This window comes from Budorcas taxicolor, chromosome 14 (genome assembly GCF_023091745.1).
Source record: "Budorcas taxicolor isolate Tak-1 chromosome 14, Takin1.1, whole genome shotgun sequence".
In the NCBI taxonomy this organism is placed as follows: domain Eukaryota; kingdom Metazoa; phylum Chordata; class Mammalia; order Artiodactyla; family Bovidae; genus Budorcas; species Budorcas taxicolor.
Window position 1 is genome coordinate 94,114,491 of NC_068923.1, and position 26,338 is coordinate 94,140,828.

The following is a 26,338-nucleotide window of genomic DNA, read 5'->3' on the forward strand; positions in this document are numbered from 1 at the left end:
TTCTCATGATGTACTCTGCATATAAGTTAAATAAGCAGGGTGACAATATACAGCCTTGATGTATTCCTTTTCCTATTTGGAACCAGTCTGTTGTTCCATGTCCGGTTCTAACTGTTGCTTCCTGACCTGCATACAGGTTTCTCAAGAGGGAGGTCAGGTGGTCTGATATTCCCATCTCTTTCAGAATATTCCAGTTTGTTGTGATCCACATAGTCAAAGGCTTTGGCATACTTGATAAAGCAGAAATAGATGTTTTTCTGGAACTCTCTTGCTTTTTCGATGATCCAGCAATGATCCAGATGTGACAGTCTATCACAATTATTTTTCATAAGTTTAATCATTTTCAGGAGACTTCCCTGGTGGCTCAGATGGTAAAGCGTCTGTCTATAATGTGAGAGACCTGGGTTCGATCCCTGGGTCGGGAAGATTCCCTGGAGAAGGAAATGGCAACCCACTCCAGTACTCTTGCCTTGAAAATCCCACGGACGGAGGAGCCTGGTGCAGGCTACTATCCATGGGGTCGCAAAGAGTGGGGCATAACTGAGCGACTTCACTTTCAGTTTCTTCACTTTCAGTCTGGGTTTGTGTGATTATTTTCTTTCCCTCATATGTAGCCTGGGTAGACTGGGACTGTGGCCTTTAGATCAGAGTGTATTTCATCACAGAACATGATGTGGGCGTGCCTTAGCACTGGGTTGCCAGGGTCGCTTGGTGAAGGCAGTGTTGGTCGCCCTTCCTCACTGAAAAGCGACCACTGTCCTGTTTCCATAATCTGTTCTTTAGAGATGAGTCACAAAGACCAGTCCATAGTCAAGGGCAGGGGTGCTGGAGGTTGAGAACTTTGAAAGCCAGTTCTGCTAGGACTGGAGTACAATCAACACGAAAAGTTTCATTTATTTACAGTAAACTGGAAACTGAAGAGTCAGGAGAAGAGGATGGGAAAAAAAAGTCACTTTCCGCTATTTACCAGACAAAGATTTCACTCGTCTTTTTAGGGAGTTTACAAGACTTGGGTAGTGAAACAGCTTCTCTATTCTCTCAAGAATCATCCAAAAGCTGTAAGGAGAATGTGAAACGAACTGTAAACTTCAACTTCTAAGAAATTAGAAGAAATGAGGAACACAAATCCGCAACACATGAAGAACGACCAAATGCAGAGAGTGAAGCGCGGGGCAGGAGATGTTGACAGAGACGCCCTCCCCTGCAGCTCTCAGGCAAACTTGGCATGAGAAGTCAGGCCAAAGAAGACGTCAGAAAATTTAATGCACAGACATTAGAAAAGAGGTCATACAACTAGCCATCCTTTACGGATAGGAGTATTTTCAAGTAAAACCTAAGTAATGCATTTAAAACATGACCCATGGGTGTATGGCACAAACCAAAACAATATTGTAATTATCCTTCAAATAAAAAGAAATAAATTAAGAAAAAAATGCTGAATATTTAATAATGTGGCTGTGATGTTTAATTTTACACGTCAACTTGATGAGAGATGCCAAGAGATGCATGACTAGCTGGTTAAACATTATTTTTGGCTGCGTCTGGGGGGGTCTCAGGAAGAGACCAGCATGTGAATTGCTGGACTCAATGAAGCAGAAGGCCCTTCAGTGTTGGTGGGTGTCATCCAAGCCGGTGAGGCCTGAGCAGAGCAAGAAGGGGAGGGAGGTTAAACGCCCGCTCCGCCTGCATGTATGAGGTCTGGCACCGACCACCGGCCCCCTGCGTGTACGAGGTCTGGCACCGACAGTCGGCCCCTGTGTGTACGAGGTCTGGCACCAACCATCGGGCCCCTGCGTGTACGAGGTCTGGCCCCGACCGTTGGCCCCCTGCGTGTACGAGGTCTGGCCCCGACCGTTGGCCCCCTGCGTGTACAAGGTCTGGCACCGACTGCCTGCCCTCTGTGTGTACGAGGTCTGGCACTGACTGCCCCTGCAGTCCTGGTTCTCAGGCCTCCACACTGGACTGCACTCTACGCTGTGGACCCTCTGGCATTCCGGTCTTGGAACTACACCACTAGCTTTCCTGGGTCTCTGGCTAAAAAATAACAGGTTACACAACTTAGCCTCCATGGTCATCTGAGTAAATACTTTTTAAACATATATGTTGTTTCTCTGGAATTGATTAATACAGTAACAAGGCACAAAATTATAATAAAAGACTAGATAACCTTATAATGAAAAAAAACACTACTTACAGAACACCAAATGAAAAACAGTACTTTATAATAAAGCTAAAAAGAAACAGTATATTAATATTAATAGACAGTTACACTGATACCCCTAATTAGAATAATCAACACTAAGCTATCAATTCTAAGTTAACTCCTGATTTAAAACACAGCCAATATCAACCTACAAATGCAATTTCAGGGAAAGCTGGGAAGATTCAAATATTAACACAGAAACAAATCCACAACAATGGCAAAATTACAGGAATGGAAAATCTATCAGTGGAAGCCAGGGGGTGGAAGACGGGAAAGCTGACAACAACAGAGCGACGTGAGGGAGTTGGGAGTCATGGGCCACGGTGGCTGGACACACAATTTCAGACATTTGTCAAAATCCACAGAAATGTACACTGCAAGGAATGAGTTCTACTGTAGATAAGTCAGTCAACCAGAAAAAAATGTACAACCCACAAGAACAGCCAAGAAATTCTGTAAGAGAAAAGTAATGAGACAGTACTTCAAAACATCACGTTACAATGATCTGAACAGGGTGGTGCAGGCCCCACGAAACCCGCTACAAAGCCCCCGAGTGAGCCCAAATGTATACAATGCCTGCAAGTCAGAGAGTAAATCTGGAGTTTTAAGCACGTGGTATCGGGTATACGATATTGGAAAGAAAGAAAAAGTGGGTCCTTACTTCCTACCTTCTATCAAAATAAATTCCAGATCGACTCTACTTGGATAAGGGATATAAATCTGAAATTTAAGACTTTAAAGCCAACAGAAAAACTGGGAGAATTCTTTTACAATTATGGAATAAGAAAGACCTTTGTCGGCACAACACAAAATGCAGTAGCCATTAGTGACTGTTGAAGACCTCCAGGGACTTCCCTGGTGGCTCAGGGCTGGACCCCAGGGTCCCAATGCAGGGGCTGGGCTCGGCCCTTGGCCAGGGAACAAGGTCCTACTTGCCCCAACCAAGATCAAAGATCAAAGATCCTGCATGTGGCAACTAAGAACTGCCGTAGCCAAATGAACAAATTAAAAAAAAAAAAAACCTACATAAAAACTATACAAAGATAAAAATTTCTGCAAGTATCAGTAATTTTAAAAACAAAGCTCTATACATATAATACTGGCCACAGTAATTGCCTCTGGGGGAGAAGACTAAAGAAACTTACACTAGAAGTTTTATTATTTATAGGTAGTTAACTATAAAAATGGAGAAGGCAATGGCACCCCACTCCAGTACTCTTGCCTGGAAAATCCCATGGATGGAGGGGCCTGGTGGGTTGCAGTCCATGGGGTCGCGAAGAGTTGGACACAACTGAGTGACTTCACTTTCACTTTTCCCTTTCATGCACTGGAGAAGGAAATGGCAACCCACTCTAGTACTATTGCCTGGAAAATCCCAGGGACGGGGGAGCCTGGTGGGCTGCCATCTATGGGGTCGCACAGAGTCGGACATGACTGAAGCGACGTAGCAGCAGCAGCAACTATAAATATGAATTTTCATTGTTTATATCTATCCACCAGGTTAAAGAACAGAAAGCTCAGCATAAAAAGTGTGCCTCATGAGAAACATCCAGTGTAGATAGCCAATTTAGAAAAATGCATAGCAAACAGCTCCTAGCGCCATGCCTGCTATATAAGAGGCCACTAAATTACATTACTCATTGCTGACTTCATACCTCACATAGTTATTTTGAAATGTATCCTCCAATCATCTGAAAATACATCTCTTCTGCTGAGAAAACTCTGTCCCCTCTGCCTACTGAAACCATTCTTCCTAACAGGGCCATCTCAAATCCTACCTATCCAAAAGCTCTCTTCAAACTCGCGAACAGGTATATTATATACACACAGAAAGAGAAAGGCAACAGAAGCTATAAGAAAATACAACGGCAAAATGATCAATTTAAAAAGTTATTTATTAAACAAGTATATTTAAGTCCAACATTACCAAATCCCTTTGAAACATCTATTCTGGGAAGAAGTATTCAGTCACACTTTCTAAATGTTAAGGGGAATGATTAAAATAGAACAGGTATGAGCAACATTTTTAGGCAAACAATAAAGCACATGGTAAATCTGGAAATTAAAAAAACCACACAAACATACAAACTATTGAAGTAGGAAACCAAAATGTTTTGTATGTTTTTTAAATACTGCTGGTATACTCACGCTGAGGGTCAAAATGTCTACATTTACGCTTATGAACAGCACATAAACACCTTTTTAAGGTACCACATCGTTAGAGAAATAATTTTAGAATATGTATTGGGTGTATTAATTGTGCACATTTGGTAAACATGTTCTACATATGAATGTATTCACTGATACTTAATAAAAAAAGGAAGTTATAATTTAAACATCTTGATTTGAGAACCGTGGATTTGGTAGTTTTGTTAAATTCCAACAACATAATGACCAAATGTGCTATCAGAAAAGCCTTTTTTTTTTTTTAAAGCTGCCTCTGAAAACTTCAGCATTGGTTTCTACAGTTTACAGATACACACAAAAACACGCAATAGAAGAGCCCTCTAGAAAAGGCTCCAGCATTCAGTAGTTCCAAATGGTGCCATACAATATTTCATTGGAAACAGTGGTTTTACCACAGGCTTGGCAGTAGCTTCTGTTTAAAACATAGCTTTGTACCATCGTATCAATCAAAGGCTTTAAAACATAATTGACTTTGGCAGTACACACGGAGACCATGATGTGATGGGGGCTGCCCGTGCATATGAGGCCCTGAGGAAGGGTCTGCTGTGTGTGTGTGTTTCCAGGAAGAAACCGGATGAGGTGGTTTACTCAGGATGATAAAACACATTTTCCTAATTAGGTTTCAACTGTATAAATAATATAAATCAAATATTTAGAACTTGAGTCTCTACAAGAGGTGACTTTTTCTATCATCTTCCCAGCTGATGATGCTGATTCTGTATGCCGTTCTGTAGGCAGGGGGAGCGGTCCCCGGCCCGTCTCAGTCTGTACGCCGTTCTGTCTCAGTCTGTACGCCGTTCTGCACGCGGCGGGGGCGGTCCCGGCCGGCTCAGTCGGACAGGGACGGCGAGCGCGCGGACCTGCCGCCGGCGGGGCTGGGGAAGGCGAGCGGCGCCCGGGCCCGCTCTCGGCCGTCCCGCTTGTGCTTGTGCTTGTGCTTGTGCTTGTGCTTCTTCTTCTTCTTCTTGTGCTCGTGGTGGTGGTGGTGGTGGTGCTCGCCGTGCTTGGAGGACGCGGGCTCCTTGCCAAACACCGACAGCGGAGCTGCTGCGGCCGGATGCACGCTCATCTCCAGAGGGGGCTGCTCTTTACCTTCAAGGTGAGAAACACTCAAATGAATTCCTGTTGTAACAAGGAAAGGGAACTCAAAGGGAGCTGGTGGCAGGACAGAAAAGACGACGGGCTCCTCGGGGTTCATCGCGCCCATGGAAAAAACTAGGAACGGGAGAAGTATCCAACTGAGAATCCAGTCAGTTACACAAACGTAACTTTTCAGCACTGCGAGAAGGCAGTATTTCAACTCCTTGCAGTCTGTACAAATTATGACATAGACCAGTGTGCTATCAAACCATCTCCTGGAAATGAACACTTAATAGTTTAAAGTACCATGAAGCAACATGACCAGACGTGTCTGGTACAGATCAAGACCGACACGGGTCAACGGAGACACAGCTCCGGAACCACAGCTCTGCTCTGGGCTCGGGGCTGGGAAGGGCAGCTCTACAGGCAGGCGTGGTCCCCCTGCGCTCCGCAGACACAGGGCTGCTCGCAAATCAACCGCAAGCGAAGCTTTGCGGCAACCCTGCCTTCGGCCAGCCTAGTGGAGCCCTTCCCACCGGCACTCGCTCACTGCGTCACTGTCATGTTTTGGTAATTTTTACAATATTTCAAAATATTTCCATCAGTGAAAAGACTGACTTGCTGAGGGCTCAGATGGTGGTTAGCATTTTTTGACTGAGGTATGTACACTTTGAAAGATACAACCCCAGTGCACACTTAACAGACAACAGTATAATATAAACATAACTTTCAGATGAAATGGAAAACATTCAGCATGTATTTTATCCCACCTAAAAATGGAGCAAATGTCTTTGAAGGTTCTTTCTGTTTCCAATGTTCTATGCATCCGGGGATCTATAACAGCGAGTAATGTACAGAATTTCCTGCTTCCTCCAGACGTGCAATCCTGGGGCCATACCCAGAGAATCCTCTCTATCCTGGCTAATGGTACCACTTTGCATGCAGCCAACTAAGGGGCTTCCCTGGTAGCTCAGTGCTAAAGAATCTGCCCGTAGTGCAGGAGATGCGGGTTTGATCCCTGGGTTGGGAACATCCCTTGGAGGAGGAAATGGCAACCACTCCAGGGACAGAGGAGCCTGGCGGGCTCCAGCCCATGGGGTCACAAGAGTAGGATGCGACTTAGCAACTAAATTACCGCCACCAGGAAAATAACGTGGAAGAATCATCTCAGAGCCTCTCCCTTGTAGACTAGTTGGCTACCGAGTCTCGTTTATTCTTACTTACCAGAATCTCTTAAATCTGCCCCTGTATCCTGTCTGTACTAACTCAGACCACCTCATCTCACTTGGATCAGAGTACTCACCTACTAACTGGTTTCTTCGCCTGAAGTGTCTTACACTTGAATCCACACCTTACACAGCTGCAGAGCAGTGGTTCTAAACCAGGGGCAACATTTCTCCCCAGGGGCTGTCTGACAACGTCTGGAGACACTCTAGTTGTCAGAATTGGAGTGGGACAGCCCCCAACTGCAGACAATTCTCAGGGCCCAAAATGTCAATAGAGCTGGGGTTCAGAGGCCCTGCTGCGCAGCTCTGCTCCTAAAAACCCTGACCGTGATTACTTGTTTAAGAACTCAGGTAGTTCTACTGACAGAACAAAATCCTTAAGACTTCAGTGCGGGAATTTCTGTGCGAACGTGTATATATATCCACTTTAATATGTATACACATATGTACACACACACATATATGTATTTACCCAAACTAGACCAAGTGTTTCACTAAAATGGACTCTAATGCAGGAGTTTCTTTTCTTTTTTAAAGCATAAATTCTCAGAGCTAATTTTGATCCAATTCAGCCCCAAGCCATGTTTTTTTTTTTTTTTTTTTAACCAAAAGCAGCATCACCAGAGAATTTTTCTTAAGATCAACTTTTAGCACTAAGTTTACTGACAGTTTATAATCTGAATCTTGAATCTATCTTATCTTTCACCATTCCTTTCTATATGCCCTAGACTAGCCCTTTCACAGCTCTGTGTGTGTGTCTGTAAGTGCTACCCCTAGGCTTGGAATGGCCTTCCCTTATTTCTGGCCTGACCTGCATGTTTGTGTGAAAAGTAGCAGGAGCTACATGGGGACTGGGAGCGGCGGTGAGGTGGCCCTGGTCTCAGCTCTCCCTGAGTTTACAGACTCGCAAAGAGAAGCAAGCATCCCCGGGAGGACCAGCAGAAAGACAGAGGCAGAATCAAACAGGCGCACAGCTGGAGACCTCAGTTAGCAGGGCAGCCTGAGCGAATCAGGGACGCACTGCTGCAAGGAAGTCACATTTAAACTGCAATCTGAAGGAGGGGGAAGGAGAGGAAAAAACATGCAGGTTCTTCAGTGATTTAAAACAGCTCAAACATCATTTTGGAAGAAAATTTTCACCAAACTTCCCCAAAAGAATTAGCTTCTACAACATAATACAGATGAGGAAATTAAGACCCAGAGAAAGTAAGCAACTTGCCCACGGTGGTGCTGGGAAATCTGAGCCACAAAACCTAACAGCCCGACGGCAGGGCCGAGCTTGGGGCCACTGCGCACCCCCGCCTCTCTCTGGCCCCTCCCACGAGACGCAGCTCCTGGAGGGCGGGGCCTCACCGCTGTCTCTCAGGGCACCGCGCAGTATCCAGCATCCTCCACTTCCCTACACCTGCTCAATGAAGGAATTAGTGTCACAAATTCACATAACTGTTGTGTTTCTTTTTAAACAGGATGTCAGGTGAACTCAGCTGACAAAATGCAATTTAAAGGCCACTGATTTTGAAGGGAGAGGAATAAGCTAAAACTATTAGTTCAGAAACAGAAACAAGCTGTTAAAGGCCATTCATTAAGCTGGTACTGGTGACTGTGCTTTCTTCGTGCCAGGTACTACTCCAGCATTTCGGGACAAGTGGACGGGCTTACGTTCCTGTCCTCACAGATTATCCACACCCCGTACTACCACAAAATCAGGTTTCTATTCCTGATGCTTTGAACGCTAACACTAACAGCAACACAGAAAAGGAGAGAGATCATACGCAGGAGCTAGTCTGGGGGCCTGGCATCTTTTGAGATGACTGGAGCCCAGGAAAAGAAAGAAACTGAGAGATATCTGATTTACAGTTCAATATGCTACTCTGTACTTTCAATTTTCACTTCAAATGAACTACATAACTATATTCTCAATTCTACAAACATGGGAATACAAGTCCCTACCTAACAGAATACACATAGCCAAGTGACAGGGGAAGTAATAAAGCCTCACAGATTCCTTTAACTCCTATCCTTTACTTAGCCAGGCTACATCAACAGACTGCAAAGCTTCCCAACGGGCAGTCTGCACTGCTTGGAGTCTGAGGTCCTTTTCTTCACCGAGAGACATTTTACCATCCAATCCTAACACCTGCCAAGCTACCTGGATTGCAGAAAAGCCACTGGTTATACCGGGAACTGCACTTCCCAGTGGAGGCGACTGCCAAGCGTACAAGCGAGAGTCTTCCTTTCCAGGGGACACTGTTAACCACTTCAAAAGTAAAGTCAATCTCTTGTTTTGAGGTCTTACAACCCGCATTCAAGATACACCGACTATAAATCTTACATTTCTTGCATATCAAAACTACCAGATATCATCTCGTACTAGTCAAAATGGACATCATAAAAACATCCGCCAACAATAAACGCTAGACAGGATGGGCACAGCGTGTGAACCCTCCTACCTTGCTGATGGGAACATAAACTGGCACAGTCACGATGGAAAACAGTATGAAGGTTCTTTAAAAATCTAAAAATATAGCCCTCCCACTCCTGGGCACACACCCACGGGAAACGCGGTCTGAGAGGCTGCGAGCACCCATGGTCACTGCAGCGATGTCCACAGCAGCCAAGACCATGGAAGAACCTAAGTGTCCTGTCGGCAGAGGAACGCATCAAGACGTGGCGCGTACACGCAACCGAGTATTACTCGGCCGTGGAGAAGAAAGCCGTGACGCCGCCTGCAGCAGCGTGGGTGGGCCTGGAGACCATCACACCGAGTGAAGCGAGTCAGACAGAGAGAAGTACTGTATGGTACAGCTCATTTGCAGACTCTGAAAGGGATGATACAAAATGGACTTATTTACAAAGCAGAAATAGACTGGGAGACTTAGAGAACAAACTTCTGGCTGCTGGGCTGGGACAGCCGGGGACGCTGGGATGGAAGTCGATCCTGCTGGGTTTGAAGTGGACAGCTAACAAGGGTCTGCTTGGGCAGCGTGGGGAATTCTGCCAAACTCTGTGTGGCAACCTGACTGGGAGAAGTGGAAAAGAGCAGACACATGTGTGCGTATAAGCGAGCCACTCTGTGGGCATGTGGGACTATTACAACACTGTTACCCGTCCTCTAACATGAAACAAGAAGTTAAAAAAATCAAGCAAGTCTTGCATTTCTCTTGATTAGCATGAAGTCTATTAAGAAGACAATGGATTAGCTAGGTCCAAGGACAAAGGTGTTAGGAACCAGGGCTTCTAGGACAAATGGCCGATTGCAGGTCTGGACAGAATATTTACAAGATGAGCCTGAAACATCAGGGATAATAGTAGAAAGGAAGTTAAAAGTCTACTCAAAAATTTAAGAGTCAACTTAAGGGTTTCTCACCAATCGAAGTTGGAAAAATTTGAATTTGATAAAGAAAATAACTTCTAACGACTAGAAGTGATTGATCACCACTGGAGGATGTTAGCCAATTTACTATTTTGAAACTGACTAAATACACAAAGAGAATCAAGTCTTTTTCTTTCCTTGGCTATATGAGCTATACCAATGGATAACAACAGACCACCCAGCTTCACAGAAATAATCAACTCATAAATAAAAACAGAAAGATGAATTAGAATGTCACAATCTTGCAATCCTTAATGAACTAATGGACTGCTGCTTTGAATGTATTAGTGGCTAATCTCATATAAAAAGTCAACTAGACACTGTACACTTCCAGATGGAAGAACATACCACCATCCATAAACCTGAATCCAATTAAGCTTCCAGATACAACTATAAATTTAAAGGAAATATAGAGGACTCTAATATTTTAATTATATCACAATTAGCAAAACACAGACTTGAAAACTAAAGATCAAAACACTGGTGTTTACAACAAATACATATTGTAAAGGGGGGAAAAGAAAAAAACAATGGATTGGAAACTTTTAATTTTAAAGATGTAAAGGATGTATCTGTCAATTGCTTCTGTGGACAAGGATTCAAACAAATAAAGCACTAAAAATAAGCGCATTTATGAATGACTCAACTGGAATGTACACAATGACTGAATATTTAATGATACAAAAAACCTTTATATTTTAAAGTACAAGAATATTATCATGGCTATCAGCTGTTAAAGCCCTTATCTTTTACAGATACACACAGAATTATTTATCCATAAAATATGTGAGATTTGTTTCAAAATTATTGAGAAGGGTAGAAATGGGGTGGCTACAGATTAAACAAGACTGATCATTTCTGTAGCTAAGTAAAGGTTAGAGGAGGCTCTTTATACTAGTCTGACAACTTCACAGTTCTAATAAAATCATTTTTTAAAAAGAAGAAGTTACAACAAATTAGCACTATCTGTAAAAATGTTAAATGCTCATATTTTTAATTTAGAAAGTTCATTCCTAGAAACATACCCTACAAATGTGCTAATGCATAAGTGCAAAGAAATATATACAAAAATATTCATTAGAATAGAACATCAGATAAAACCTAGTATTACTCTATCATCATACTAACCTTTGGATCTTAAGTTTTCATTTATATAGACAATATATATTTTTTACTTGTTTAATTTCTTTTCTGAATAATTTTTAGCAGGTCTAATTCAACATGGTAAGAAAATACAACTTCTCTCTCATGTGAACCCATCTAACAGTCAGATTTGAGCTTACTTTCATACTAGCATCATGATGTAACAGTTACTCCACAGAATTGCTACTGGAAAAAATGCGTCTATTACCGTCCCCATGACATGGACAGTAACACGCACAACTCCACATACCCATCATTTTAGGGGTTTGCAGGATGCCTCAGCACTTGTCCTCTCAAGGTCAGGCAACATTCATTTAAAAGCTGATGAAGCCCCTTTAAACTAAACCGCTGCTACTCACCCGAAACTAACAGAACACTGCAAGCTGCCTAAACTCCCACAGAAACCAGAAATTAAAACCAAAGTTAATGGCAGCACTTTAGTGACGAAAAACATGTCTCCACTGCAGATAGACTCTTCAGGAAAAGAAGATAGAAGTAATTCACAATACTGTAGTCTGCCCATTTCAAGTTACAGACGAAGAACACAACAGATGGTCAGCTTTGTTGTTCCATCTAACATAAAATCTTTCCTAGAGGCCTCAGCAGTTCACAGTGGATAAGGGTTAGCTGCAGTCAATTTAACAAATGCAAAGCAAACAAAAAAGGTATTTAAGACAAACCTAATGTAGAAGTTTTCCAGCCCATTTGATAAAAGTGCTAGTAACAGTGAGTAACCTGCTAATTCCATTAAATTCATCACATTTGGTATCTGTTTACATTTAACACAAAATCTGCAGTTTCTGTTAGAAGTCTGAAGTCTGTTCTTCGGGCTCTTCAAATTTTTAAAAAAAGTGCAGAATTGTGCAATAATCTAAAGAAAAAAATCCACGTCTTTTTTAGTTTCAGAAGAAAGAACTCTAGCCTTTTTTTTTAAAAAAAGGATTTCTGAACCAGGACAGTGCCTTTCTGACTGTTAGGTAACCAGCAACCCCTTCTCAGCACTGCAGGAGCTCTGCTCATCCCTCCCAGCAGAAAGCCACCCCAGGGGTCCCCTCAGCCCCTCCTGCCACCCACCTCCCCTGCTCCCAGGGCAGCCCCAGGCGAGGGAGAGGAGGGGAGGGGGCGCCGGGGGAGGGGCGTCGGGGGAGGGGGAGGGGCGCCGGGGGAGGGAAGGGGAGAGGAGGGGAAGGGGCCCTGGAGGAGGGGAGGGGAGGGGAGAGGAGGGGAAGGGGCCCTGGGGGAGGGGAGGGGAGAGGAGGGGAAGGGGCCCTGGAGGAGGGGAGGGGAGGGGAGAGGAGGGGAAGGGGCCCTGGAGGAGGGGAGGGGAGGGGAGAGGAGGGGAAGGGGCCCTGGGGGAGGGGAGGGGAGGGGAGAGGAGGGGAAGGGGCCCTGGAGGAGGGGAGGGGAGGGGAGAGGAGGGGAAGGGGTGCTGGGGGAGGGTAGAGGAGGGGAAGGGGTCCTGGGGGAGGGGAGGGGAGAGGAGGGGAAGGGGCCCTGGGGGAGGGGAGAGGAGGGGAAGGGGCCCTGGGGAAGGGGAGGGGACAGGAGGGGGCGCCGGGCCGAGGAGAGGTGTGCACAGTGCACCCAGCCCCGCAGCCCTCCTCCGCAGCCCTCCTCCGATTCCCTCCCCAGCTCGGGAGAAGGTCAAGTTAAATGACAATTAACACTCCTGCTGCTCCTCAGTTCTTACCCCAAATGGCAGAACTCACCAAACATGCTCTACCCCTGCCCTAAAATACTCCCTCGCAGGGATGGGGGAGCCTGGTGGGCTGCCATCTATGGGGTAGCACAGAGTCCGACACGACTGACGCGACTTAGCACCAGCAGCAGCAGCAGCCTGTGCAAGGAAAGGGAAACCGGCTTTGGGGGTAGGGGTTGGAGAGCACACCTTGACCTCTGCTCTCCTTGGCAGGGTCCATCCCTCCCAGATGATGTCTGCACACATCCCAGCTCTCAGCAGACATCTGGTGGGCCAGCCCTAGGGCAGGCAGCTCAGAAACAGCAAGCAGAGTCTTAAGCGCCAAAGCAGACTGCCTGGCGCAACACAAAAGGGACCACTGGAATGGGAAGCAAATCCCAGCCTGAAGCGCATCAGTTAACTCTTTTTCTAAGAGAAGCTGGAAATGTGAATCCTTATCTGTGATTTCATTTTTAGTCACCTACTTCAAAAAATTTTTGTAAGAATTCTATAGCCAAATAAAAGGTGCCTTAGTTGGATGAGCTTGAATAAGGCCCTGCAAACCCACCTGTGAACTTTTATCTAGCATCACCAGAGATTTAAGAGAGCTCCCAGGACCCCTCACCACTACCAGGAGCCTCCCTGCCAGAGCCCCAGTCCACGGTGGCTGCCACAGCAGGAGGCCCCAGCGTCTGCTCCTCTCTCACTGCCCTCATCCTCTGGGCTGGGTTAGAGCTGTGCTGCTCACATAGCAAAATACAGAAGAGCTTTGTGACCCAGATAATCATGATGGTGTGATCACTCACCTAGAGCCAGACATCCTGGAATGTGAAGTCAAGGGGGCCTTAGAAAGCATCACTACCAACAAAGCTAGTGGAGGTGATGGAATTCCAGTTGAGCTATTTCAAATCCTGAAAGATAATGCTGTGAAAGTGCTGCACTCAATATGCCAGCAAATTTGGAAAACTCAGCAGTGGCCACAGGACTGGAAAAGGTCAGTTTTCATTCCAATTCCAAAGAAAGGCAATGCCAAAGAACGCTCAAACTACCGCACAATTGCACTCATCTCACACGCTAGTAAAGTAATGCTCAACATTCTCCAAGCCAGGCTTCAGCAATACGTGAACTGTGAACTTCTTGATGTTCAAGCTGGTTTTAGAAAAGGCAGAGGAACCAGAGATCAAATTGCCAACATCCATCGGATCATGGAAAAAGCAAGAGAGTTCCAGAAAAACATCTATTTCTGCTTTATTGACTATGCCAAAGCCTTTGACTGTGTGGATCACAATAAACTGTGGAAAATTCTTCAAGAGATGGGAATACCAGATCACCTAATCTGCTTCCTGTGAAATCTGTATGCAGGTCAGGAAGCAACAGTTAGAACTGGACATGGAACAACAGACCGGTTCCAAATAGGAAAATGAGTACGTCAAGGCTGTATACTGTCACCCTGCTTATTTAACTACTATGCAGAGTACATCATGAGAAACGCTGGGCTGGATGAAGCACAAGCTGGAATCAAGATTGCCGGGAGAAATATCAATAACCTCAGACACGCAGATGACACCACGCTTATGGCAAAAGTGAAGAGGAACTAAAAAGCCTCTTGATGAAAGTGAAAGAGAGTGAAAAAGCTGGCTTAAAGCTCAACATTCAGAAAATGAAGATCATGGCATCCGGTCCCATCACTTCATGGGAAATAGATGGGGAAACAATGGCAGATTTTATTTTTCAGGGCTCCAAAATCACTGCACATGGTGACTGCAGCCATGAAATTAAAAGACGCTTACTCCTTGGAAGAAAAGTTATGACCAACCTAGACAGCATATTCAAAAGCAGAGACATTACTTTGCCAACAAAGGTCTGTCTAGTCAAGGCTATGGGTTTTCCTGTGGTCATGTATGGATGTGAGAGTTGGACTGTGAAGAAAGCTGAGCGAATTGATGCTTTTGAACTGTGGTGTTGGAGAGGACTCTTGAGAGTCCCTTGGACTGCAAGGAGATCCAACCAGTCCATTCTGAAGGAGATCAGCCCAGGGATTTCTTTGGAAGCAATGATGCTAAAGCTGAAGCTCCAGTACTTTGGCCACCTCATGCGAAGAGTTGACTCACTGGAAAAGACTGTGATGCTGGGAGGGATTGGGGGCAGGAGGAGAAGGGGACGACAGAGGATGAGATGGCTGGATGGCATCACTGACTCGATGGATGTGAGTCTGAGTGAACTCCGGGAGTTGGTGATGGACAGGGAGGCCTGGTGTGCTGCGATTCATGGGGTCGCAAAGAGTCGGACTCGACTGAGGAACTGAACTGAGTGCCCTTTCTCTTAGAAACACTGTTACACATAGTAGCTGGGTTTGATACTTCTATTCTTCTGTATAGTGTAAGTTAAAAAGGGTTTTCCTTGGCTAGTTTGGGAACGTTACCTATCAAATACAACATGTCTACCGGAAACCTGTTTTTAGAATTCCAAAGTAAAATACAAGTATGAGTTAAACTTTTGGAAAGCTATCATTTGTAGTATCAATGTTTTCTAAACTCTGATAACGTCACTGATGAATTTTAAGACGTGCTCAGTGGTCACTGCCGCTTCGCTGGTGGCTCAGAGGGTGAAGAACATGCCTGCACTGCAGGAGAGCCCTGGTCTGACCCCTGGGTCAGGAAGAATCCCTGAAGGAGGGAACGACTACCAACTCCATCATTCTTGCCTTAAGAATTCCACGGACAGAGGAGCCTGGCATGCTACAGCCCACGCGGTCGCAAGGAATCGCTCACGACTGAACGACTAACTGTTTCAGTGGTCAGAGCGCACAGCACAAATATATTTAAGGGAAACTGCAAAGGCAAATTAAAGAATATATTCAAAATTAAGTTTTACAGATCAGTCCATGTAACACACTGGTGACATAAGGGACCCGACCCTGAAGCCACCAGGGCCACAGTGTCAGCGCTCCCCTGCTCCTCATGACGATGCTCTTATCGCCTCTCCAGTCTTCCCGCGTGATGCTACGAGAACTAAAAACTGTAAAGAGATTCCAAAAAAGGTAAAAATGAAGCAATATGAAACAGTGACACAAAGGTACACTGGTGGACCCAGAACGGCGTTAAGATCTGCTTCTATACATAGGCTAGTATGCCATATCGCTAGGAAAAACCAAACAAACATGCTTGGATTTTTCACTAGAATAAGAATTTATTAGACAGAATTTATTTTCCTAAAGGCAAGGAAGGTAGGTGGAAGTGTCACTCTCCAATTATATCAGATTGAGGTTTGAAATGCCCTAAGCATTATCATTTTAAACGATGTAGAAAAATTTTCATGTCTGATAAAATCTTAATAAGTATAAGAAAGCAAAATTACTCTAAACCCCAAACAAAACCAGAGAATACAAAATTGGCAACGGAGGGCCAAGCACTGTCAAGATTCATGTATTAAAGGTAAGTGCTAAAGTCTCCAGCTAACTTCCTCCTGAAATACACTCTGTGAGCAACTGTTTCAATAAATGATGACAGCATACACAGAGACATGGCTGCCAGCAGCCTGAGGCCTCAGAGAGCACACACACACACACACACACACACACACACAGACTTGGGCAACCAGCAGCCGAGGCCTCAGAGAGCGCACAAACACACACACAGACACACAGACACACATAGACACACACACACATAGACACACACAGAGACTTGGGCAACCAGCAGCCGAGGCCTCAGGGAGAGCACACACACACACACACACACACACGGGCAACCAGCAGCCGAGGCCTGAGAGAGCGCACACGAGCGCACGCACACGCACGCACGCACGCACACACCCACACACAGACTTGGGCAACCAGCAGCCGAGGCCTCAGAGAGAGCACGCGCGTGCGTGCAGACACACACACACACACACAGACTTGGGCAACCAGCAGCTGAGGCCTCAGAGAGAGCGCACACACAAACACAGAGACTTGGGCAACCAGCAGCTGAGGCCTCAGAGAGAGCGCACACGTGCACACGCACATGCACACGCACACGCACACGCACACACACACACAGAGACACAAGCAACCAGCAGCCGAGGCCTCAGAGAGCACACACACACGCACAGAGAGGCGGCCGCCAGCAGCCAGGGCCTGAGACCCCTGGGCTCGGCGGGGCCACTTCTGTTCAGTCTCCTCCTCCTCCCAGCTGGCTCCTGAGCTCCTCAAGGCAATAAACAGTTCCTCTTCTGTTTACACGGTTAAAAACATGGTTTATGTAAGCAAGATCCATCGGTTGCATTGGGAAGCCTGACTAATGGCTTTTGGAAAAACTATTTTTTTAAAAATGATTTTGCTTATGTATCTTGTTTTTACTCCCTGTCCCTCCAAAATCTGAAGGCTGAGTCTCTCTTCATCAGCATCACTTGTTTACTCTATTTGGATGACAATCTTCATTTTGTAAGAACAAGAACAGAGTAAACAGAAGACAATGTAAAACAGTCAAATTGGGGAACAATCACATCGGAACGGAATTCTTTTGGAAACCTAAGTCCAATAAGTATGAAATAATTTAAAAGACAAAATATGTTAGTCTTCTAGGTATATATAGCATCAAGTCCTCATGACTGATCATGAATGATCAACTGTAAAAACTGTCATGGGGAGGGTGAGAGGAGAAATAAGTTGACTATTTTATAAAATTATAAAGGTATAAATTTGACAGTTTCTAGGGAAGCTGACACTTTTCAAACTAGAATATTCTCTGAAAGAGCACTGCAAGGAAGGAGTAAAATGTTACATCTTAGGTATCTTTAAACAGCCTAACGCAGCGCTGGAGCGACAAGCGGCCGAGACGAGATACCCCACGTCCAAGGTCAGAGACACCCCAGTAAGACGGCAGGTGCTGAGAGATGGCATCAGAGGGCAGACAGACAGAAACCACAGTCACAGACAACTAGCCAATCTGATCACACAGACCACAGCTTGTCTAACTCAATGAAACCATGAGCCATGCCCTGTAGGGCCACCCAAGACGGGCGGGTCATGGTGGAGAGGTCTGACAGAATGTGGTCCACGGAGAAGGGAATGGCAAGCCACTTTAGTATTCCTGCCTGAGAAGCCCATGAACAGTATGAAAAGGCAAAAAGATAGGACCCTGAAAGATGAACTCCTCAGGTCGGGAGGTGCCCAATATGCCACTGGAGATCAGTGGAGAAATAACTCCAGAAAGAATGAAGGGATGGAGTCAAAGCAAAAACAATACCCAGTTGTGGATGTGACTGGTGATAGAAGAAAGATCCGATGCTGTAAAGAGCAATATTCCATGGGAATCTAGAATGTCAGGTCCATGAATCAAGGCAAATTGGAAGTGGTCAAACAGGAGATGGCAAGAGTGAACGTCGACATTCTAGGAATCAGTGAACTAAAATGGACTGGAATGGGTGAATTTAACTCAGGTGACCATTATATCTACTACGGTGGGCAAGAACCCCTAAGAAGAAATGGAGTAGCCCGCATAGTCAACAAAAGAATCCAAAATGCAGTGAAGTGAAGTGAAGTCGCTCACTCGTGCCCGACTCTTTGTGACCCCATGGATAGTAGCCTGCACCAAGCTCCTCCATCCATGGAATTTTCAAGGCAAGAAGTACTGGAGTGGGTTGCCATTTCCTTCTCCAGTACTTCTCCAAAATGCAGTACTTGGATGCAATCTCAAAAATGACAGAATGATCTCTGTGCATTTCTAAGGCAAACCATTCAATATCACAGTGATCCAAGACTATACCCGGAACAGTAACTTTGAAGAAGCTGAAGTTGGATGGTTTTATGAAGACCTACAATACCTTTTAGAACTAACACTCAAAATAGATATCCTTTTCATTATAGGGGACTGGAATGCAAAAGTAGGAAGTCAAGAAACACCTGGACTAACAGGCAAATTTGGCCTTGGAGTACAGAATGAAGCAGGGCAAAGGCTCACAGCATTAAGCTAAGAGAATGCACTGGTGATAGCAAACACCCTCTTCCAACAACACAATAGAAGACTACACATGGACATCACCAGATGGTCAACACCGAAATCAGACAGATTATACTCTTTGTAGCCAAATATGGAGAAGCTCTATACAGTCAGCAAAAACAAGACCGGGAGCAGACTGTGACTCAGATCATGAACTCCTTATTGCCAAATTCAGGCTTACATTGAAGAAAGTGGAGAAAACCACTAGATCATTCAGGTATGACCTCAATCAAATCCCTAATGATTATACAGTGGAAGTGAGAAACCGATTTAAGGGACTGGATCTGACAGACTGCCTGATGAAGTATGGACAGAGGTTCATGACACTGTACATAAGAGAGGGATCAAGACCATCCCCATGGAAAAGAAATGCAAAAAAGCAAAATGGCTGTCTAAGGAAGCCTTACAAATAGCTGTGAAAAGAAGGGAAGCGAAAAGCAAAGGAGAAAAGGAAAGATATACCCATTTGAATGCAGAGTTCCAAAGAACAGCAAGGAGAGATAAGAAAGACTTCCTCAGTGATCAATGCAAACAAATAGAGGAAAAAAATGGGATGAGAAAGACTTAAGAGATACCAAGGGAACACTTCAAGCAAAGATGGGCTCGATAAAGGACAGAAATGGTATGGACCTAACAGAAGCAGAAGACATTAAGAAGAGGTGGCAAGAATATACAGAAGAACTGTACAAAAAAGATCTTCATGACACAGATAATCACGAGGGTGTGATCACTCACCTAGAGCCAGACAACTGGAATGGGAAGTGAAGTGGGCCTTAGGAAGCATCACAATGGACAAAGCTAGCGGAGGTGGTAGAATTCCAGTTGATCTATTTCAAATCCTAAAAGATGATGCTGTGAAAGTGCTGCACTCAATATGCCAGCAAATCTGGAAAACTCAGCAGTGGCCACAGGAGTAGAAAAGGTCAGTTTTCATTCCAACCCCAAAGAAAGGCAATGCCAAAGAATGCTCGAACTACCACACAATTGCACTCATCTCACACGCTAGTAAAGTAATGCTCAACATTCTCCAAGCCAGGCTTCAGCAATATGTGAACTGCGAGCTTCCAGATGTTCGAGCTGGATTTAGAAAAGGCAGAGGAACCAGAGATCAAATTGCCAACATCCACTGGATCATCAAAAAAGCAAGAGAGTTACAGAAAAACATCTATTTCTGCTTTATTGGCTATGCCAAAGCCTTTGTCTGGATCACAACTGTGGAAAATTCTGAAACCGATGGGAATACCAGGACACCTGACCTGTCTCTTGAGAATCTATATGCAGGTCAGGAAGCAACAGTTAGAACTGGACATGGAACAACGGACTGGTCCCAAATAGGAAAAGGAGTACATCAAGGCTGTATATTGTCACTCTGCTTATTTAACTTATATGCAGAGTACATCATGAGAAATCCTGGGCTGGATGAAGCACAAGCTGGAATCAAGACGGCCGGGAGAAATATCAATAACCTTAGATATGCAGATGATACCACCCTTATGGTAAACGTGAAGAAGAACTAAAGAACTTCTTGATGAAAGTGAAAGAGGAGAGTGAAAAAGTTGGCTTAACGGTCAACATTCAGAAAACTAAGATCATGGCATCTGGTCCCATCACTTCATGGGAAACAGATGGGGAAACAGTGGCAGACTTTATGTTGGGGGGCTCCAAAATCACTGCAGATGGTGACCGCATCCATGAAATTAAAAGATGATTATTTCTTGGAAGGAAAGTTATGACCAACCTAGTGAGTGAATGAAGTTGCTCAGTCGTGTCTGACTCTTTGCAACCCCATGGACTATAGCCCACCAGGCTCCTCCATCCATGGGATTCTCCAGACAAGAATACTGGAGTGGGCTGCTATTTCCTTCTCCAGGGGATCTTCCCAGCCCCAGGATTGAACCCAGTCTCCTGCATTGGAGGCAGACGCTTTAACCTCTGAGCTGTCAGGGAAGCCTTGACCAACCTAGACAGCATATTAAAAAGCAGAGACATTATTTTGCCAACAAAGGTCTGTCTAGTCAAGGCTATGGTTCTTCCAGTGATCATGTATGGATGTGAGTTGGACTCTAAAGAAAGCTGAGCACAGAAGAATTGATGCTTTTGAACCGTGGGAGAAGGTTGGAGAAGACTCTTGAGAGTCCTTTGGACTGCAAGGAGGTCCAACCAGTCTATCCTAAAGGAGATCAGTCCTGGGTGTTCACTGGAAGGACTGATGTTGAAGCTGAAACTCCAATACTTTGGCTACCTGATGCGAAGAGCTGGCTCATTTGAAATGACCCTGATTCTGGGAAAGATTGAAGGCAGGAGAAGGGGATGACAGAGGATGAGATAGTTGCATGGCACCACTGATTTGATGGACATGAGTTTGGGTGGACTCTTGGGAGTTGGTGATGGACAGGGAGGCCTGGCGTGCTGCAGTCCATAGGGCTGCAAAGAGTTGGACACGACTGAGTGACTGAACTGAACTGAGCTGAAATGGCATGCTGCTGCTGCTGCTGCTGAGTCACTTCAGTCGTGTCCAACTCTGTGCGACCCCATAGACGGCAGCCCACCAGGCTCCGCTGCCCCTCGGATTCTCCAGGCAAGAACACTGGAGCGGGTTGCCATTTCCTTCCCCAATGCATGAAAGTGAAATGTGAAAGTGAAGTCGCTTGGTCGTGTCCTACTCTTTGCGACCCCATAGACGGCAGCCCACCCGGCTCCTCCGTCCATGGGATTTTCCAGGCAAGAGTACTGGAGTGGGGTGCCACTGCCTTCTCTGGAAATGGCATAATAGGGGACAATTTTTACCCCTCTTCTCTACGATTTCAAAGTTGTATATAATAGGAGCATATTATTTTTGAAATAGCAAAAAGTGTAATTTTAAAGTCTTTAAGTCAAAGTAATTTTAAGGAAGAAATATGAAGCTGGAGAAAGCAGGCTCTGCGACTTAAGAGTACACTCCAAAGCGACAGTAAACGAAATAGTACGGTGCTGGCACAAAGACAGAAATATAAATCAATGGAACAGGATAAACGTCCAGAAATAAACCCTTGCGCCTACAGTCAATTAACTTGTGACAAAGGAGGCCAGAATATACAATGGAGAAAAAAGAGAGTCTTTTGAGTAAGTGAGGCTGAGAAAACTGGGCTCCCTATAAAATAATGAAATTAAACCATTCTCTAATACCAAATATAACAGCAAACTCAAAATGGATTAAGGATCTAAATGTAAGACCAGATACCATCCCACGATGAAGGTCAGGCACAGCGGCGGTGAGGAGATACCCCTCATCCAAGGTAAGGAGCAGCGGCTGCGCTTTGCTGGAGTAGCTGTGAGAGATACCCCATGCCCAAGGTAGGAGAAACCCAAGTAAGATGGTAGGTGTTGCAAGAAGCATCAGAGGGCAGATACACTGAAACTATACTCACAGAAAACTAGTCAGTCTAATCACACTAGGACCACAGCCTTGTCTAACTCAGTGAAACTAAACCATGCCCACGGGGCAACCCAAGACAGGCAGGTCATGGTGGAGAGGTCTGACAGAATGTGGTCCACTGGAGAAGGGAATGGCAAACCACTTCAATATTCTTGCCTTGAAAACCCCGTGAACAGTAGGAAAAGGCAAAATGATAGGATACCAAAAGAGGAACTCCCCAGGTCATTAGGTGCCCAATATGCTACTGGAGATCAGTGGAGAAATAACTCCAGAAAGAATGAAGGGATGAAGCCAAAGCAAAAACAATACCCTGCTGTGGATGTGACTGGTGATAGAAGCAAGGTCCGATGCTGTAAAGAGCAATATTGCATAGGATCCTGGAATGTCAGGTCCATGAATCAAGGCAAACTGGAAGTGGTCAAACAAGAGATGGCAAGGGTGAATGTCGACATTCTAGCAATCAGCGAACTAAAATGGACTGGAATGGGTGGATTTAACTCAGATGACCATTATATCTACTACTGCGGGCAGGAATCCCTCAGAAGAAATGGAGTAGCCATCATGGTCAACAGAAGAGTCCAAAATGCAGTACTTGGATGCAGTCTCAAAAATGACAGAATGATCTCTGTTCATTTCCAAGGCAAAGCATTCAATATCACGGTAATCCAAGTCTATGCCCCAACCAGTAAAGCTGAAGAAGCTAAAGTTGAACGGTTCTATGAAGACCTACAAGACCTTTTAGAACTAACACCCAAAAAAGATGTCCTTTTCATTATAGGGGACGGGAACGCAAAAGTAGGAAGTCAAGAAATACCTGGAGTAACAGGCAGATTTGGCCTTGGAATGCAGAATGAAGCAGGGCAAAGACTAATAGAGTTTTGCCAAGAAAATGCACTGGTCATAGCAAACACCCTCCTCCAACAACACAAGAGAAGACTCTACATATGGACATCACCAGATGGTCAGTACCGAGATCAGATTGATTATATTCTTTGCAGCGGAAGATGGAGAAGCTCTATACAATCAACAAAAACAAGACCAGGAGTTGACTGTGGCTCAGACCATGAACTCCTTATTACCAAATTCAGACTCAAATTGAAGAAAGTAGGGAAAACCGCTAGACCATTCAGGTATGACCTAAATCAAATACCTGATGATTATGCAGTGGAAGTGAGAAATAGATTTAAGGGCCTAGATCTGATAGATAGAGTGCCTCATGAACTATGGAATGAGGTCCGTGACATTCTACAGGAGACAGGGATCAAGAGCATCCCCATGGAAAAGAAATGCAAAAAAGCAAAATGGCTGTCTGGGGAGGCCTTACAAATAGCTGTGAAAAGAAGAGAGGCGAAAAGCAAAGGAGAAAAGGAAAGATATAAGCATCTGAATGCAGAGTTCCAAAGAACAGCAAGAAGAGATAAGAAAGCCTTCTTCAGTGATCAATGCAAAGAAATAGAGGAAGAGAACAGAATGGGAAAGACTAGAGATCTCTTCAAGAAAATGAAAATGACAGAATGACCCTGGACGGAGCACTCTGGGACATACATCACAGCACTATCTTTTGTATCCTTTCCTAGAGTAATGGAAACAAAAGCAAAAATAAACAAATGGGACTTAAGGTTTTGCACAGCAAATGAAAAGACAACCTACAGAATGAGAGAAAATGTTTGCAAACTATGTGACTGACAAGGGATTAATTTCCGAAATATACAAACAGCTCACATAGATCAGTGTCAAAAAACTAACAGTTCAGTTAAAAAACTGGGCATAAAATCTAAATAGACACCCATGTGAAAAAGACATACAGATGGCCAACAGGCACATGAAAAATGTTCAAGATCACTAATTATTAGAGACATGTAAATAAAAACTAAAATGAGGTATCACTCCACTCCAGTTGGAATAACCATCATCAGAAGTCTACATACATTAAATGCTAGAGAGGGTGTGGAGAAAAAAGAACCCTCCCACAGTACTGATGAGAATATAAATTAGTAGAACTACCATGGAGAACAGTATGGAGGTTACTTAGAAAACTAAACAGAGTTACCATATGATTCAGCAATCCCACTCCTGGGCATATATGTGGAGAAAAGCGTAATTCCAAAAGATACATGCACTCCAGTGTTCATTAGCAACACTATCTACAGTGACTAAGACACGGAAGCAACCTAAGTACCCAGTGACAAATGAATGGCTAGAGATGTGGACTGCAATGGACCACTACTCAGCCAGGAAAAAGAGCGAAATCATGCCATGTGCAGCAACACGGACGGCCCCAGAGATGACCACACTGAGCGAAGAAGGCAGAGAAAGACCAATGGACGATATGATTCATATGTGCGGTATATATACTGATACGCCAATGAACTTGTTTACAGAACAGAAACAGACCCACAGACATAGAAAACAAGTCTGTAGTTACCACAGGGGAAATGGGGGAAGGCAGAGACTAGGAGCGTGGGATGAACAGACACACTGTGACACAGAAGACAGATAGCCGGCAAGGACCTACTGCACACACAGCACAGTGGCCAACACCCAGCACTCTGTAACAAGCCATATACTCTGGAGAAGAACGTATATACGTTTAACAGAATCAGTGTGCTGCACGTCTCTGAAGCTAGCAGAACACTGCGAATCAAAAATAATTCAAAAAAATATATATGCAGCTTGTATTTGAAGAAAGAAGTCTGTTGGACAGCACCGTAATGAAAGTCCTCAGAGCTGTAGTTTGATAAAGAAACGTCACGAAGCTCACGGCTCCGCTCTTGAGTAAAGTGACAGCGACAGTAGCCGCGCGTTACCTGTCCCCTTCCGTGGGAGCTCCATGTTCCACTGGGGCTTCGTGGTGGGCGTGCCGTCACAGCCTGCTGAGTGCTGGGGCGTCAGAGCAGATCGCGAGTTAGCTGGCCGATATCTGGAGAGCCCTAAGATGCAAAGAGAGGAAAACCGGGGATTTCTTTCTTTACTTCCCCAAAGAAGAAAACAGTCTGCCTTAAAACCAGTCTCAGTTCAACAGTAAGCTCTGATAATAAAAAGAACGCTGCTTTCAAAGCTGCTGGAGATCCCATCGGACCTGCTCCTTTGTCGGGGCTCTAACAGACTCGCGTTTGAGAAGGATGAACATTCAGGAAAGACTGTCCACCTGGCTGAGCTGCTCAACATGCAAACCGGAGTCTATGTTCTGGAGCAGAACCATGTCATGCATGGTTTTTATTATTTACGTGGAACTTTGCATAGAGTTAAGCATGCCTGTTCTCCCCCAAATTTATTAATAAATTCCATTACAATATTTAACTAACAGATCAAAGTAATCTAGGGATTATAAAGGTATCTGAAACATGAAATGTTATAATGGTGAAACATGAAGAGCACTGTCGTACCAGGACACCCAGGTTCTAATGCCAAATCATCCAAAAATTAGAGATCCAGTCCAGGTAAGACAGTTCTTAGTTTGTGTCTCATTTTCCTTTGTCAAATGGAAAATTGGATTTGGATCTAGCACTGAGTTGGCTATTACTTGGGTATGTCATTGAGGGCAAATTATTTAATATATCTCTGCTTAAGTTTACTTATCCATAAAATGGACAGAATAGAAAAATAATTGTTAATGATTTGATTATGATTATGAAAGCCAAAGAATTCATCATCTTTTAGTTTTCAAATATAATCAGGTTCATATTCTCTCTGATGCCAGTTCTCAAATTCTACTGGTTCACCCCAGGTTACTAGAGAGTAAAAAGTAATTCAGGTCTTACAAACAAAACTAAACAAAAAACCAAACAAAAAGCATACCCCGGTGGGTAAGGGAGAGTTGCACAAATATAACATGTTTTAAAAAAACCATTCAAACACAAAGATCACAAAAGATAACCACATCCAGCATGAAGTATAAATAGGATTTTCCAGTAAAAAGAAACAGGAATAGTACCTACTCCTAACACATAAAGAAAAACAGTCATATTCATAATTAAAGAAATATATCAAACTTGAATTATAAAGAGAATCATAATTAATAATCATTTAAAATGGTAATTATAGTTAATTAT

General features: G+C 44.4%; 1 protein-coding gene across 3 annotated transcripts in view; it reads right to left on the bottom strand.

Annotated features, from left to right (window-relative positions):
* Nucleotides 1–26,338, bottom strand: part of TAF2 (TATA-box binding protein associated factor 2) — a 118,803-nt gene that overhangs the window by 21,113 nt on the left and 71,352 nt on the right. For 2 of the 3 annotated variants that reach the window (XM_052651633.1, XM_052651635.1), the window contains 2 exons: nucleotides 25,094–25,216; nucleotides 4,088–5,482 (listed from right to left, as the gene is read on the bottom strand). In XM_052651633.1, coding sequence (XP_052507593.1) covers nucleotides 5,220–5,482; nucleotides 25,094–25,216 — 386 coding nt within the window. In that variant the 3' untranslated portion in view covers nucleotides 4,088–5,219. Of the gene's footprint in view, nucleotides 1–4,087; nucleotides 5,483–25,093; nucleotides 25,217–26,338 lie in introns of those variants that run through there. The other variant, XM_052651634.1, reaches the window with a different exon arrangement.